At 46.9% G+C, this 15715-nt stretch overlaps 1 protein-coding gene across 3 annotated transcripts in view; it reads right to left on the bottom strand.

The window, feature by feature from the left end:
- The window catches only part of SYCP2 (synaptonemal complex protein 2), a 142497-nt gene that overhangs the window by 102427 nt on the left and 24355 nt on the right, over positions 1-15715 (bottom strand). For all 3 annotated transcript variants that reach the window (XM_075901108.1, XM_075901109.1, XM_014575077.3), the window contains 4 exons: positions 15340-15428; positions 14475-14509; positions 13758-13900; positions 13627-13679 (listed from right to left, as the gene is read on the bottom strand). In XM_075901108.1, coding sequence (XP_075757223.1) covers positions 13627-13679; positions 13758-13900; positions 14475-14509; positions 15340-15428 — 320 coding nt within the window. The remainder of the gene's footprint in view (positions 1-13626; positions 13680-13757; positions 13901-14474; positions 14510-15339; positions 15429-15715) is intronic.

Below are 15715 nucleotides of genomic sequence, written 5' to 3'. Positions count from 1 at the left end.
AGCTTTGATAGACCTGTTGGAGAGGCTGGCTTAACAGATAAATTGGTGTTGTCCAAAGTAGGAGAACTGAGTGTGTGTGGGGAGGGGTGGGAGGGGATCAGCAAGTTGCTCTACCGCATATATTGCTGTGGCAGCGTGGACGGTGCCGTGTGAGCAAAGCCCAGCAGTAGCATCAGAACTGCTTGAGGGAGTGGGCGGGGAGATGGTACAGAGCAGGATGCGCGTTCAATTGTGGTGCTGGCTTTGGAATGCAGAGTGACAGCGTTACTCCCCGATGTGCTGCTTTCGGCACGGGCTGGAAGCCTGAAGGCAAGAGGAGGATTCCTCAGCCCTTGCAAGCACCGTGCCGGTGGTGCTGGAGACGCTTGGGGAGTCAAAGGTGCTGAGGCATGGTGCCGCAGATATGACCGGCAGCACACGCTTCAGAGACAGCCTCTTTGCAGACGGGTTGCATTCGGCACGGAGGCGGACTGTTTCTTTGAGGGTGCCTTTTCTTTGTGTTTCTTGTATTCTGACTGGCCAGGGTCCGAGGCAGGTCTTAAAGAATTTTCAAGCATTATAAGCTTCAGCTTGAGATCTCTGTCACGTCTAGTTCTTGCCTTCATTTTGAACAGCGAGGACATTTGTTACAGGCATAAGTTTTACCTAGGCATCAGACACTTTCATCATATCCATCAGATACCTGTGGGGAGGCAATCCCAGTAACACAATGCTTAAACCCAGGGTATCCTGGCATTGCTACCCCAAAACAAAGGCTCTGTTGTGACAGGTTCCCTTAAAGTTCTTTTACTCTGTTTTTTCTTTCTTTCTTTCAGGGAATATAAAAACCCGGTTTGTGTTGGAATCTGGTAGCCTCATTGCTGAATTTGTCATCTTAAATCTTTAGTTCTTTATGTTAGTTGTAATTGTCAACTGTGGTGCCTTTTTTTTTTTGAGCAAAAAAAAAAAAAAAAAAAAAAAAAGTGGCACCGCAATTTAAACTGAGGCATCCAAAGGAGAGAAAACTATTTACATAAACAGAACTCTAACATTAAAACAACTGCAATGAAAAAACAAGCTAATTATGAGAGAGGGGTCTAATTCTAGTAGAGAAAAAATGCTGTCAGGAGAAATGAAGGTTCCATCTGAAGCTGGAGGAGGCAGAGAAGAAACTGAGCTTGGGGGGGCTCGCGCATGTGCAGTGTAGGCAGTTAGGGAGCACGTGGCAGTCTCGGCCAGCGCATGTGCAGCCCAGGGGTACAGCTGTCAAAATCTCTGTCACTGGGCTCGGCGGCAGTGCACCTAATGTGGAGCACCCCCAGGGACATCGCTCAAAGAAGCTCTCCACTTATCTGTGGCTAAATGCAGAGCACACTGCAGGTTCTGATCGGTGACACTGGAGACAGAGAAGGAACTGAAGGGATCATAGCCCGCGCATGCGCATTAACTGCCCGGCACATGAAGTGTGCTGTGCATGCACGAACTACCTATCACTAGCACTCCTATTGAAATCTTTCAGCCAGATGCACTGCAGTGCCCAAACACCTAAGGTGGAGCAATCACAGGGACACTCCTCGAAGAAGTAGAGCTTCTTATTAAGGCCAATGTTTTACGTTTCCTTAACAACGCCTTTCATCTAACTCCATTCAGGCAGAGCTACTTATATTTTTATAACTATTTTCCAGTTCTCTGCAATGCATTCTTATAGTTTAAGCAAAAACAGAATTTGGTTGCAATAATTTTAAAATACCTGTAGATTACCTGGAAGTTAGAAAAATACAATACTAGATTTAATAACACAATATCCCAGGGATGGGCAATAATTTTTGATGCGGGGGCCACCCAAGAATTTGGAAAATGGTTGGGGACCACACTCTTCCATGATATTAATGGTGGAGGTGTGGGGTCTAGCATGGAGATTGGGTGCAGAAGGGAGCTTGGGGTAAGGGAGGGAGTTTGGGTAAAGGAGGCAGTTGTGACCTGGGACACTGGACTGGGGTGCAGGGGGTTGGATTGTGACCTAGGGCAGGGAACTGGGGTACAGGGATTTTTGTTGTGAGCTAGGGCAAGAGGGGACTATGATCTGGGGCAGAAGTGCCCAATCTGGGAGGGGAGATGGGTGCAGGAGGGGAAAAGGGAGTTACTCACCTCGTGCAGTAATGAGTGTTCTTCGAGATGTGTCCCCCCGTGGGTGCTCCACTCTAGATGAAGTGTTGCCCTGAGCCACAGATCGGAGCTTTGCAAAGCAGCTTCCCGTTGAGCCACGCATGCTCAGAAGGCGTCTCGAGCCCTTCCCGCCCTCTGTAGCGCGCGGCTCAACCCCCTCCCTTTTAGTTCCTCATCTCCGCCCGAGTAATTTAGACTCCGAGCAGAGGGAAGGAAGGGAGGGTCGTGGAGCACCCAAGGGGAGACACATCTCGAAGAACACTCATTACTGCACGAGGTGAGTAACTCCCTTTTTTTCTTCGAGTAGTGTCCCCGTGGGTGCTCCACTCTAGGTGACTACAAAGCAATACTCAACATATGGCTGGAGGGAGCTGGAGTCAGTGTTTAGCGGTGGTAGAGAGCACCCCTGTAGCAACTGCTGAGTCATCTTTAAGTTGTGGTAGGATAGCGTAATGTCTGGCAAAGGTATGGTCTGAAGACCACGTTGATGCTCGATAAATGTCTCTCAAGGGGACATTGTTCAAAAAGACTGTAGAAGCAGCCGTGGCTCGAGTGAAATGCGCTTGTGGTGGGCCCTGTAGTGGCTTATTGCCTAGGGTGTGGCACTTGACTATGCATGTCGAGATCCATTTTGAAATTCGTTGAGATGAGAGAGGTGTTCCTTAGGAACGTTCAGCAATGGATATAAAAAGCCTTTCAGATTTACGAAATGGTTTTGTTCTTTCCAGGAAGAAGGCCAGAGCCCTCCGAATGTCCAGAATGTGCAGGGTGGCATCCTTCTGTGAAGCATGTGGTTTTGGGAAAAAAGTAGGTAATACGATCGGTTCGTTGACATGGAATTCTGTACAGACCTTTGGCAGGAATTTCGGGTGAGGTCTAAATATGACCCTGTCCTTCGTGAAAACTGTGTAGGAGGGTTCTGCCATTAATGCCCCGAGTTCACTCACCCACCTGACCAACGTGACAGCTAATAGGAAGCAGACTTTCATAAAGAGAAACAGGAGTGGTACTGTATCCAGTGGCTCGAAAGGAGGTCTGGTGAGGTGGTGGAGAACAAGGTTTAGGTCCCATAAGGGGGGGTGGGGCCTTATAGAGCGGGTATACATTGTGGAGCCCTTTAAGGAATCTTTTAGTGATAGGATGGGCAAATACGGAGAAGCCGTCTACCGAGACATGCAATGCTACTATTGCAGAAAGATGGACTTTTAAAGAAGAGATTTACAGTCCTGATACTTTAAGGTCTAGAATGTAGTCCAGGATGGTATTTAGTGGGGCGACACAGGGTTCTTCTTTGGCTCACTGGCACCAGTGGGAGAATCGTGCCCATATTTGCAGGTAAGTTTTTCGAGTTGATTGTCTCCTACTATGGAGGAGAATGTCCTTCACTTACTGGGAACAGTGATTTTCTATCTCCGAGAACCAGAGAGAAGCCAAGCTCGAAGGTGTAGGGTATGGAGCTGTGGATGTAGTATTGTGCCATTGTCCTGAGATAGCAGGTCTACACGGTGTGGTAGTAGATAAAGAGGGTGAACCGCTAGTCTGTGCAGGTATGGGTACCAAGTTTGGTGGGATCATGATGGAGCAATCAGGATGACTAGGGCTCTGTCCCTGCAGATCTTGCATAGGATTCTTGGGATGAGCGGTATGGGGAGGGAAGGCATAGTGTAGGGGGGCTGTCCATTTGATTAGAACATCCCCAGGGAATGTTTGCCAAGTCCTGCACGTGAGCAGAAGTGGGGGTACTTGGCGTTCTGGGTAGACGCAAAGAGGTCTATAGATGGTCATTCCCATCGGTAGAAGACTGAGTTTGTGACCTCTGTGTGTAACTCCCACTTGTGGTCCGAGGTGAAGTTGCGGCTGAGGGAATCCGCTCTGGTGTTGCTCACCCTGGGCAGGTAGGATGCTATCAGGGTGACATGGTTGCGGATGCATGAGTTCCACAGGCGGATAGCTTTCATGCAGAGGGAGCAGGAGCGGGCTCTGCCCTGTCTATGTAGAACATTGTGCAGATGTTGTCCGTTAGGATGCAGACTGTCTGATTGGCGATGCCGGAGGCAAAGTGTGCACAGGCATTCCTTGCTGCCCGTAGTTCGAGGAGGTTGATGTGTAGTAGTGTCTCGGATGGGGACCATCTTCCTTGAACCCCTTGATCGTTCATATGTGCTCCCCAGCCAAGGAGGGAAGCATCCGTGGTAATCTGTATAGTGGGTTTGATTTGTTGGAATGGAACCCCTGCCAGAAGGTTGTTCGGTACCGTCCACCATCGTAAGGATGCAAGAACGTTTGGTGGAATGGTCACAGTCTTGTTGAGGGAGTGTCATGACGGGATGTAAACAATTGCTATCCAAAGTTGGAAACATCGAAAATGTAGACAACGTGGTGGACTATGTAGGTGGTGGAAGCCATGTGTCCCATTAGTCGGAGACAAGTAAGTACTGTGTGGCAGGAGTTGTAAACATCACGCTTATGATTTCTTGTATAGTTATGAAACGTTGTCGAGGTAGGTATGCCCAAGCTGTGATTGAATCCAGGCATGCGCCAATAAACTCTATATCTTGAACGGGGTGCAATGTTGATTTGTTTTCGTTGACTAGAAGACCTAGACGATTGAGGAGGGATGTGGTCGTACTTATCATGGAGGCGGTTTCGTCCCGTGTCGAGCCCTTTATAAGGCAGTCGTCTAGGTAGGGGAATACGATGACATTCTGCCATCTGAGGTACGCAGCGACGACTGCTAGTACCTTTGAAAATACTCTTGGAGCTGATGAGAGGCCGAAGGGGAGAACATTGTATTGGAAATGTTCTGGGCCGAGCGTTAAATGTAGACAGTGTCTGTGGGCAGGATGGATAGTTACACGGAAATACGCATCTTGCAGGTCGAGGGCTGCGAACCAGTCCCCTTGATCTAGCGCAGGAACGATTGTTGTAAGTGTGACCATCTTGAAACGTTGTTTCCAGAGAAACCTGTTCAGCTTGCAGAGGTCTAATATAGGCCTCCAGCCTCCTGTTTTTTTCTCGATCAAGAAATAATTCGAGTAAAATCCTTTCCCGTGGAACTCTGCTGGTACTCTTTCTATGGCTCCGATTGAAAGGAGTCGATTGATCTCTTGTTTTAGTAGAGTCTTGTGAGAGTGGTCCCTGAAAAGGGACGGGGTAGGGGGAAGGATAGGTGGGATAGCGATAAATGGGATGGTGTAGCCTATTCAAATTATGTCTAGAACCCAGCGGTCCGATGTTATAGATTCCCACTGTGGAAGGAATGGACGTAAACGGTGGGTAAAAAGATGGCCATGTTGCATTGTTGCTAGGTCGTGAGGGAGGTATTGCAGACCCTCGACCACATCAAATTTGTTGCTTGGAGGACTGAGCAGTTGGTGGGCGGCCCTGATTAGAGCGCCTCCTCTGAGGTCGTTGTCTTGGCCTAGTGTCTTCATAGGGCCTCTGTGGTCGGTTGTATTGCCCATATCTGTAGCAATTGTATGTGTTATATGGGGTGTACCGTCTGCGTTTGAAAGGCGGTGTGTACATGCCCAATGTGTGAAGTGTGGTTTTTGAAGTGTTGTGTAGCATTTCATCTGTAGAAGCTGCAAATAATTTTTGCTTGTGGAATGGTAAGTCTTCTACTTTGGGCTGAAGTTCTCAGGGAACTCCAGATGACTGTAGCCAGGAAGTTCTGCGCATGACTACCGCCGTAGCTGTAGTTCTGGCTGCGGTGTCAGCGACATCCATTGCCGTTTGGAGAGCGGTGTGAGCGATCGTATGGCCTTCATGGACTATTGCTTTCAAGATAGATCTTTTGGATTCAGGGAGATGTGGTATCAGTTCTCCTAACTTCGAATAATTATCAAAATCATGATTCGCTAAGAGGGCAGAATAATTTTATATTCTTAGTTGTAGGGTAGAAGAGGAGTATATCTTCTTGCCAAAGAAGTCTAGCTTTTTATGGTCCTTGTCCATATTGCCATTTTTGTATTGAGGCAATTTTGCTCTTTGCTGTGTAGATTCAACAACTAAGGAGTTTGCTTGTGGATGTGAAACAGGAAATCATTGTCTTTTGGTGGAACGAAGTATTTTCTGTCAATCTTCTTTTTAGTTGTTTGGATGGATGCAGGTGTCTTCCACAGATCCTCAGAAGTTTCCATGATTGCCTCGTCAATTGGCAGGGCAATCTTACTATGCAATGTAGGATGCAGGTTCTTTAACAAGTGATGTTGTTTCTTTTGTACTTCTTGGAGGGAAACATGCTGACTTGTCACTATTCGCTTGAATAATTCTTGAAATTGTTTGAGGTCGTCAATCGCTACTGTATCTGATGGTATAACTGCATCGTCTTGTTGGGCACTTAGATCGTCAGGATATGTGATGTTTATTGAATATCCGATTCATTGTCCGAAATTCGTTCCTCCTCCTGTGTGTGTGTTGCGGGAGGTAGGGGCTGTGGATGAGGCAGGCTCCTTCGGGATGGTGTGGAGTGGACTGAGGACCGGCATCTGTATGGGTCCCACTAATCCCAGGACCCCCATTGCGGTGGGTAAGGTGGGGGTGGGTAAGGCCAATAGGGGTGCCATGGGCTTTGTTGTGGTCCAGCCCTATGATAGTAGGAGCGAGACCTCTTTGGCGAAGAGTGTTGCGAAGAATATGTCGTCTGTCGGTCATCATCAGGTAAGGGAGCATCTTGCAAAGACACTGGAGACATGGATCTGGGAGGGGAATGTCTTGCAAAGGATCTCCCAGGTGAGTAGTCAGTGGGAGGCAGGCTTGAATGTTGCTGCCTGCTTTGAGTGTCAGATGCTGCCTGGGGCTGTTCTGTAGCAGGCTCATGAGGATGTATCTCACTGTCTGCTGCCGACGCCAGTGTGGAGATCTGGTTTAGAGTCGCAGCCGGTGCCAACTGCGTATGGGGTTTCTTGTGCTGCGGTGCCGAGGGTTTGAGCGGCGGCGCCACCTTAAGCGGCGCCGGAGTTTTCTACGGCGCCAGGGCTTGAAGCGGAGCCAGGGCTTGGAGCGGCGCTGGCTTTTCTTTCCGCTGCGGGTGGTTAGAGCGTTCCCGGGACAGCTCGGAGGCAGCGCGCACCGGTCCTGGTGCCGAACGCTCCTTCAGGGCAGGGCACCAGGGATGTGTGTGTGGTATGTATGTGCACAGCGTGTATGTGTGCAGGAGGCTGGGGGCCAGGGGCATTTTCTCTTCCCCCTCAGATTATACCCTACAGCCCACCCAGGGCCTGTTCTCTGACCCCCCTGGCCACTCTCCCAACCTACCCAAGGGCCTGTTCCCCCCCCACAGGCCAGCTCCACAGCCTGCCTGAAGCCTAATCCTCCTCCCCCCACCACCTTGCAGCCACCTCTCCAGCCTGCCCAGGGCCTGTCCTCCACCCCCCCCCCCCAGGGCCCTCCCATGGACCAGGGGCCTGTTCTTTCCTCCAAAATTGTGGACAAGGGTGGGGAAGTTAAGGGTTTGGGGTAGGCGGGCTACTTACTGGTGTGCTGGCTGGCTGGCAAGATGGCAGATCCCCAGCCCTGCTGGCCATTCCCTTGGTGGTACAGCTGACCCCAGTGGACACTCTGCATGCAGTTCTCCCCAGCGAGCTCACTGCCCCCAGTGGCCACTCTCACTCCTGGGGCTTCTAATTGTCTTTACACAACCAAGCCTTGAGCATGCTTTTAGTTAGGAGAAGAGGAAGCTGCATACAAAATTTGGTCCACAACAAGGGAATTCAGCTGTGGATGACTGAACAAGAACTCCAGTCTTTTCGAAGGCACGAAGAATTTCTTGTCCGCAAGTTTACTTGTTGGCGGTACTGAGGCTGGAGCTTGCCAAATTTCCTCCGCGGCTTCCATGATCACCTTGTCAATAGGAAGTGTGATCTTGGAGCGATGTTGAGGTTGTAAATTTTTCAATAATCAATACTGCTTAGTCTGCACTTCCGCCAGCCGGACCTCCTGGTTTTCCGCAACATGTTTAAACAGCTCCTGAAATTGCTTCAGGTTATCCGGAGTGGAAATATCTCCAGGAAAGACCGCTTCATCCGGGGAGGATGAGGACTGGTCTGTAGGTGAAGTGTCCAGTTGTTGGTTGTCTACTTTGGAACCAGAGGAGGAGCAGCTTTCTGATTGTTGGGCATGGATGGAAGGACTCTGTGGTGGAAAGACTGGCGGATGCTGTTCCTGTAGTTCAGTGGGAGGGCACTGATAACTGGGTGAATGGCAGCAACATGGAGACCAGTATGAATGTGACTGGTAATGATGTGAGGAGTAGTAAGGCCTATGGTGGTACCAATAGTAATGGTTGGAATGTGTACTGACATGTGATGGTCTGCTGGAAGACACAACACTAGTATGACACGCATGGTACAGGGAGCGTGGTGAGCGTGCAGGCGAATAGTAGAAATAGGGTCATACTCTTGAGGAAGGTGGTAGAGAGAGAGAGAGAGAGAGAGAGAGAAAATGGTGCCTCCCATAGTATCTTGCATCTTCCAGGTACAGTTCCCAATATGGAGACCAGGGCAGCGTTGAGGAGAGTGTGGCTGGACCCTGTGATGGTATTGTCGGGTACTCAGCATAGGAAAAGTTTGTGGTGGGGGTAAAGGAGACAGTGGTGGGGAAAAAAGTCAGAGAAGGTGAAATCAGGCTTCACCATACGCCTGACTTTTCCGTGGCTTTCTTTGGTGCCATTCCGGTGCTATCGCCTACCGTTAGCACTGAGGGAGTTGGCGCCGGAAGCGCCAAGGAAGCTGTCGGCGCTGGAAGTGTCATGGCTGTCGGTGCAGGAGGTGCTGATAGTGCCAATGCTGGAATAGGAGTCCGATCTGCCAGAATATGTAGTGTCGACGCCGACCTCGGTTTATCCCCTGTACTGACTCTGCTTGGCAGAGCAGCAGGCAGAGCGTGTTGGAGATGACCTTATCTTGTGGGCTGAGCCCATCTCGGGATGACGCTCTGCATTTTTGCAGCACTGTAGACTGCGGCTGTGATGTAATCTCAGGAGGTTGAAGCACCTTATCAAAAAGGATCATCGTAAGGCACACATCCCTATCCCTTCACGTACTCACCATCAACTTAGAACAATGGGTGCATTTTTGTGGCACATGTGCCTCGCCCAGATAGCAAATATATGCCGCGTGGCCATCCGAGGCCAGCATGGCTTTGCAGTAAAGGCTACATTTCTTGAAACCTGGGGATCCAGGCATTGTGGAAGTGGTTGAGACTCACACTGCTTCACTTTTTTTTTTTTATTATTCTAATGAATACTAACTATCTAACTGTAAGCTAGCAGCTCTCTCTCTACTTTCAACTATTTACAGGTGAAATACAGTCACAAACAAGGAGAGTTGTAGGAGAGTTGAGGAGCACCGTCTCCAATCGAGGACAGTTTAGAGGAACCGGCAGGAGCTGGACTGTGCGCAACAGGCAGAAGGCGCGAACAGCGTGAGACTCCAACTGCACTTACGTGATCTGGCTGACTATAGCTACTAAAAATCTCTGATCTGTTGTACCAGGAGGAGCACGACATTTACAGTGGAGCACCCACGGGGACACTACTCAAAGAAGAACAACGTGTTCTACAGATAAGGGAACGAATAGCTTAGGTCACCCCAAATGTACAGGAACATCTGGAGAAAGCACAGGAGACCCAGCAAGATCATTAAATTGCCAGGCCAAAGTTTGGCATTTCTAGCCTGGGGCTTGGATGATGGTGTTAATACTTATTGAAGAAAGCAAACTTTTGACCCAATAGCAAGGGCCCTATCTGGTGCTTGAATCCATAGAGGAAGTGAATTTCAAGGTGTGATAGCCTGGACGCCAACAAGAAGAGCAAATTTACCACATGAATCTCCTGAAGCCATAGCACTCTCAAGAGGCATGTATAGTCATCCAAGAGGGCCCAACCCAGGAAGGCATCTCACCTAACCAGGTCAAAATAGCCCCTGACCGGATGCTGCACCAGAAAAATGCAGTAGCTGAGATGATCAGCCAGTACTGGGACATTTTCTCCACTAAACCAGGCCGAATGACTGAGGTGTATCATTACAACAAACCCTGGAGTCAAGGTAAGACTCAGACCCTATCGGGTCCCAGTGTCCAAAAGAGAAGAAATTAAGTCTGAAGTAAAGAGGATGTTGGTGTTTGAAGTCATCAAGGAGTCCCACAGTGAATAGTTTAGCCCAAATTGTTTTGGTGCCAAAGCCAGGTTCTGTAATGACTTTAGGTGACTGAATGAGGTATCCAAATTTGATGCATACCCCACACTCCTCATTGACGAGCTGGTTGACTGCCTGGGCAATGCCTGTTTTCTAACCATCCTTTATTTAACAAAGGGATATTGGCAGATCCCCCCAGCCAAGCATGCAAAAGAAAAAACTGTGTTTTCTATGCCCGAGCGTCTATTCCAATATACTGTTCTCCATTCAGATTAAATGGGGCACCTTTCACTTTCTAATATCTCATGGACAAGCTCCTACCTCATTATACCAGTTAAACAGCAGTGTAACTAGACTGTATGATTATCCATACCCCTGACTGGGAGAGTCACCTGTAAAAGGTGGAAGCAGTATTGGATACCCTGGCAGTATTGGGCCAGCCAAGTGTGCTATAGCACTGGCCAAAGCTAAATACCTTGGCTATATAGTTGGAAGGGGCATGGTTAAATCCCAAATGAACAAGTTGGAGGCCATCCAAAATTGGCCCAACCCAAAGTAAGGCTGAGCATCCCTGGAGTTAGTGTGGTACTATTGATGATACATCCCCCATTTTGCCACCAGAGCAAGTCCCCTGACAGACCTGCTAAAAGCCTGAGGTCCTGTTATGATGAAGTGGACCAATACAGCAGAGAAAGCATTTGCGTATCTACAGCAGCTATCCAGTATTGATTGCTCCAGACTTTAATAAAGACTTCATCTTATAGATGGATGTATCCGAGACAGGCCTGTGAGCTACCCTATTGCAAATGCTTCAGAGGGGTAGCCAAGTTAGTCTGTAACAGGAAAAACTTAAAAAGCAACAAATAGTCTAGCAGCACCTTAAAGATTAACAAAACATGTAGATGGTATTATGAGCTTTCATGGGCACTGCAGATGGTTGGAGATGAAAAACACCCAAATCTCTACCTTAGTAGAAAACTCCTACCAAGAAAGCAGAAATATGTGGTAGTTGAGAGGGACTGCCTTGCCATGAAGCGGGCTATGGAGGCACTCTAGGACTATCTACTGGGCCAATGATTTACCTTCATGACCAACCATGCATTCCTACAGTGGATGCAGTGCAACAAAGAGAAAAACGCAAGAGTGACCAGATGGTTTCTGTCCCTGCAACCCTTCCAATTCACCATACAATACCAGGCCAGGAGCCATAATGGCAATGCAGATGGTCTGTCACGATATCATTGCACAACAACCCAAGCTGCCCAAACCCATGGTATTGCGCGGGTAGGGGAGGTTGTATGACAGGGTCAGGCCAGATGGCTACAGGAAAGTACTCAAAGGGAGATATGTTAGCCCTAGATGATGTAGGTCTTTGTTCCCTGGGTAAACTGGCAGGGGCTGACCTGGAACCAGCAAGGACTTTCCAGAATCAATCTGGACAATCAGGCCAGATGGTACATCTGGAGCTAATTAGGAGCCTTCTAGAGCCAAGGGAGTCAAGCAACACTTGGGGCCAATCAAGATAGAGAGGCAGCAGTGCAAAGGGTGACGGGGACAGGCTGGAGCTAATATACCCAGGCTTAAAAGCCAGCTCCTGATGAGTGCTGGCTCCATGGAACTGCCTGCCCCCACCTACTGCCTCCTTCAGGAGCAGCAGGGGGAGAAGGGGAGGCACTAGATCAGGGGTTCTTAACCTTTTTACCTTCACACTTCTCCCTGAAAGTGAATTTCATGTTCACACCCCCCTGGGAGCCATTTTGTGTACAGACTAGCCCCACCCCCTCACCTGACAGGAAGATAACGGGCATGGCTAGGACTATAAGAACTCTACCAGGGAGCTCAGTTGGGGCCCAGCCTCTGAGGGAGACAGAGGCCTGCCCAGAGCTCCTGGCTGACGAGGCTGAGACCTGGCCTGGGTCTCCCACAGTTGCCTTCTCTCAGGCCAGTGAAGGCTTCCCTGGCTGGGCCACTGAGGCCTGGCCAAGCTGGGCTACCCTCTGACCTAGAGGAACCCAAGGCTCTACTGGCGCCTGGTGATTCAGAGGACTGGCCTGAGCTGAAGGCCCGGCTCGAACCCCAAAGCCTGCCTGAACCCTGGGACCTGGAGAACCAGCTGGATGCAGCCATCCAAGCTAATTCCCAAGTCTGACAGCTGGTGGTGCTTTGGGGTGAGTGAACCCCATTACAATGCCTAAATGAATAATATGAGCTTTTTACTTTGAACCTTTTCCTAACACATTTATGTAATATTTGAAGATGAAAGTCAGCAATGCTCGCGTACTGTTATTGTAGTGTCGTCACATAGGCCTGATTGATTTGCACTGCTATTGTAGTGTGCCGATCTCTAGAAGTTAATAAGAAATTAATGTTTATAATTTTAATTCATAATATTAATTATGAAGGAATCTAAACTTTAAAATTTTATCTAATGAGAAGGCAATTGTGATAAATTTTCTGGGAGACACCTCACACCTCCCCTGTATATCCCCTTCACACCTCCCCTGGGGGAGGCGCACCTCACTGGTTAACAACCCCTGCACTAGATGGTGTGGTGGGAGTTGGCTTCAAAGTCTGTCCCCCCGCTGCCACTGCCCTCCTCCCTGTGCTGCTGCTTCTTTCAAACCCCCCACAGAGCAGCCTCTGTCCAGAGGGAGCTTGGACCCACCGCAAGCAGCCAGTCTACATGAGGAGCTGGTTTTTAAACTGGCTCCCCTCATGGACCAGCTCCTATCTTCTACCCCACACTATTACCTCTGATAGAGGCAGCAGCACAGGATGGTAAGGGGCTCCCCGGGAGCGCACTAGCTGCTGGCCCCGCCCCAAGGACTATCGAATAGTCATGTAACTGCTAAGATTTCATGCACAATTATTCAATTACACAATATCTAACATCCCTAGAACAAACCCCATCTGTTGCCGTTGCCTTAAAATTCCTAGGCCGTAACCTAGAATAGTGGGCAGGCCCAGGTTCTCCCAACCCTTTCTATGCCCCTACAGAGTCTGTACCTGGATAGGGAGACAAGGACTATAAATGGGTTTCACCCATGCTATAGATTAGCCTTTGAGTATGGCTTAGCAGGCTGTGACCCTTGCCTCTTTTAAAAAAAAAAAAAAAAAGGCTTAGTGGAGGGTCATGCAAGCCTCTAAGACTGAATATTGTCCGCCAGAAGCACACGACTCATGGGAAGAGTCAGAGCTCTGCCACAATATTTTGTGAATATATATCACCTTGCAGTTTTTGCACACAGCAGCATTCTATTCATTTGCTAGTGTTGTTATAGTTCAGAATTCATTTTAATTTTTTTTCTGACAAAACCAGAAAACAATTAGCAATACTCATTACCTCCTTTTGTCTCCAAGCATTCCATTCACTTGGTTAAGAAATTTTCTGCAGTCCTATTAAGAAGTAGAGCAATTTTAAGTAATGTGACATTTTCTCCCTCTGAAAATATTTAGTGTTTTTATACAACTTACTGTTTCAAACTCAGAGTCCTTAATTCCTTTAAATGCATTGGTCACAAACTCCATAGAAAACCACTGGCGTGCCAGTTCTCCTCTTTGTTTTTCTGATGTCATTCTGCATAAAGCTTCAGTAATGGCTACTTGCAAGTCATAGTCTATAAAATACATTTTAAGGGAACAGTATCATTGAATAGAATGCCCTTCTTAGAAGTTTATATGTAGGAAACAAACTAATATTGTTGAATAGAAGGGCGGATATAAAAAAATCAAAACTATTTCCACTTAAAAGATCATAAAGTACATTTTGATGTTCTCATATTGATATTAGATAGTATGCCATCATATAATGCACTGAGAAACTACTATTCAAAAAGAAGTATTACAGGCTATGTCCTCAGGTACTTCAGAACAGCACTCAAACATCTGGAAGGTGAGAAGATCATAGGTGGCTGTATATCACCTTATTGTCCACCAAAAGCTGTTGCAAGACAAACTGACCCTCAACCTTCTCTAACCTGAGCTGACAGATAATAGTCCTCAAAGGTCCACACTATTTCAATCTAAATACTGCATATGTTCCAATTTTAACTGCCATTCTGTAAATAACACATTTTTCAGATGACTGAATACAACTAATCTGCCTTTTCTTATTGCCAGGCTTTTTAATGAACATATAACATCAAAACAAAAGTTTAATAATGAACCTCTTAAGTGAGGTTCTTTGCTTACCTCCAGCATCTAAAATTCTTTTTCCCATGTCATTCCTGTGAATTAAACATGATATAGATGATTCCGTTCTACCCAAATAAAATAGTAATATAAAACTATATAAGAAAAGCTTGTATTGGTATCAGTGACTATAACCTTTAAAATATGGAGTGAAATCCTTGTCCCACTGAACTTATTGGTAGTCCTCCTATTGACTCCAAGGGGGCAATATATCACCTATGAAACAGCAGTGCTTTCAGTTCCAAACAAATTAGTAATTTTAAAATGTAGGAATTTACAGGCCAAATGTTCAGTGAGCACCCTTAATGCACCTGAAACACCAAAAGAGGCATCTATTTTGTTCAAGAATCATACAAATGAACTCTCTATGTCTTTCATTTCTCACTCCACACATGATATTACTTGCTGCTCCAATTAAGAATCTGGACTGTATAGAAAATGCGTATTTTCAATCCAAACTTCTTCCTCTGCCACAGTTCCACTTTTGTTTCTGACCTGTCAGCCTGTCAATTTCTCTTTTGGCTATGCAGACCTTTCATCACATTTCCCTGGATGAACAATCACCATCCAATAAGTACACTTATAAAGATTCCTCAGAAGTGATTTTCAAGAACCACTTATTTTAAGACAATCAGGTGAGGTGGACTGAGAGAAGGTAAGATCGGAGCATCCGAAGATGAATTCCCTGCATGGACTATATTGGAATCTCCTTGTGCTATGAAGCAAGGAAGGCAACCATGGTTTGAATAGAGCTTATACTTGTACAGTTATAAATAGCCCCAAATAACAGTCAGGTGTAAACAAATTTCTTCAGTTATGTAAACAATACACTTATGTCAAAGTATAGTAAACATAAATTAATTACATGACAAGCAACATTTCCTTCGTGGAAATATTTTTTTTTCTGGTTTCTCGAGGCATGGTATCAAGCATTGAATTAAGTTTTCTTACAGCCTAGAGACAGGAAACAAAGAATATGTTTACAAAGAAACACACTATTAAACTTTTATAAAGGTTTGAAAATTATTCTCATTACATTATGGCCTTCAGTTATGTAGATTTGCAACATATTAAGTAGGAAAGAATATGTTTAAATGACTAAGATTGTGATACAAAAGTGTCAGATTCCAATTTTAGCTATGCTAGTGTAAATCCAAAGTAACACAACTGCACTTCAATTAACTACATTAATAAGGACACTAATATAAGCACTTAAAAGGCCAACATTCTGACCTGTTGAT

Source organism: Pelodiscus sinensis, chromosome 18 (genome assembly GCF_049634645.1).
Source record: "Pelodiscus sinensis isolate JC-2024 chromosome 18, ASM4963464v1, whole genome shotgun sequence".
Classification (NCBI taxonomy): Eukaryota; Metazoa; Chordata; order Testudines; family Trionychidae; genus Pelodiscus; species Pelodiscus sinensis.
This window is presented reverse-complemented; position numbering and strand designations above follow the sequence as displayed.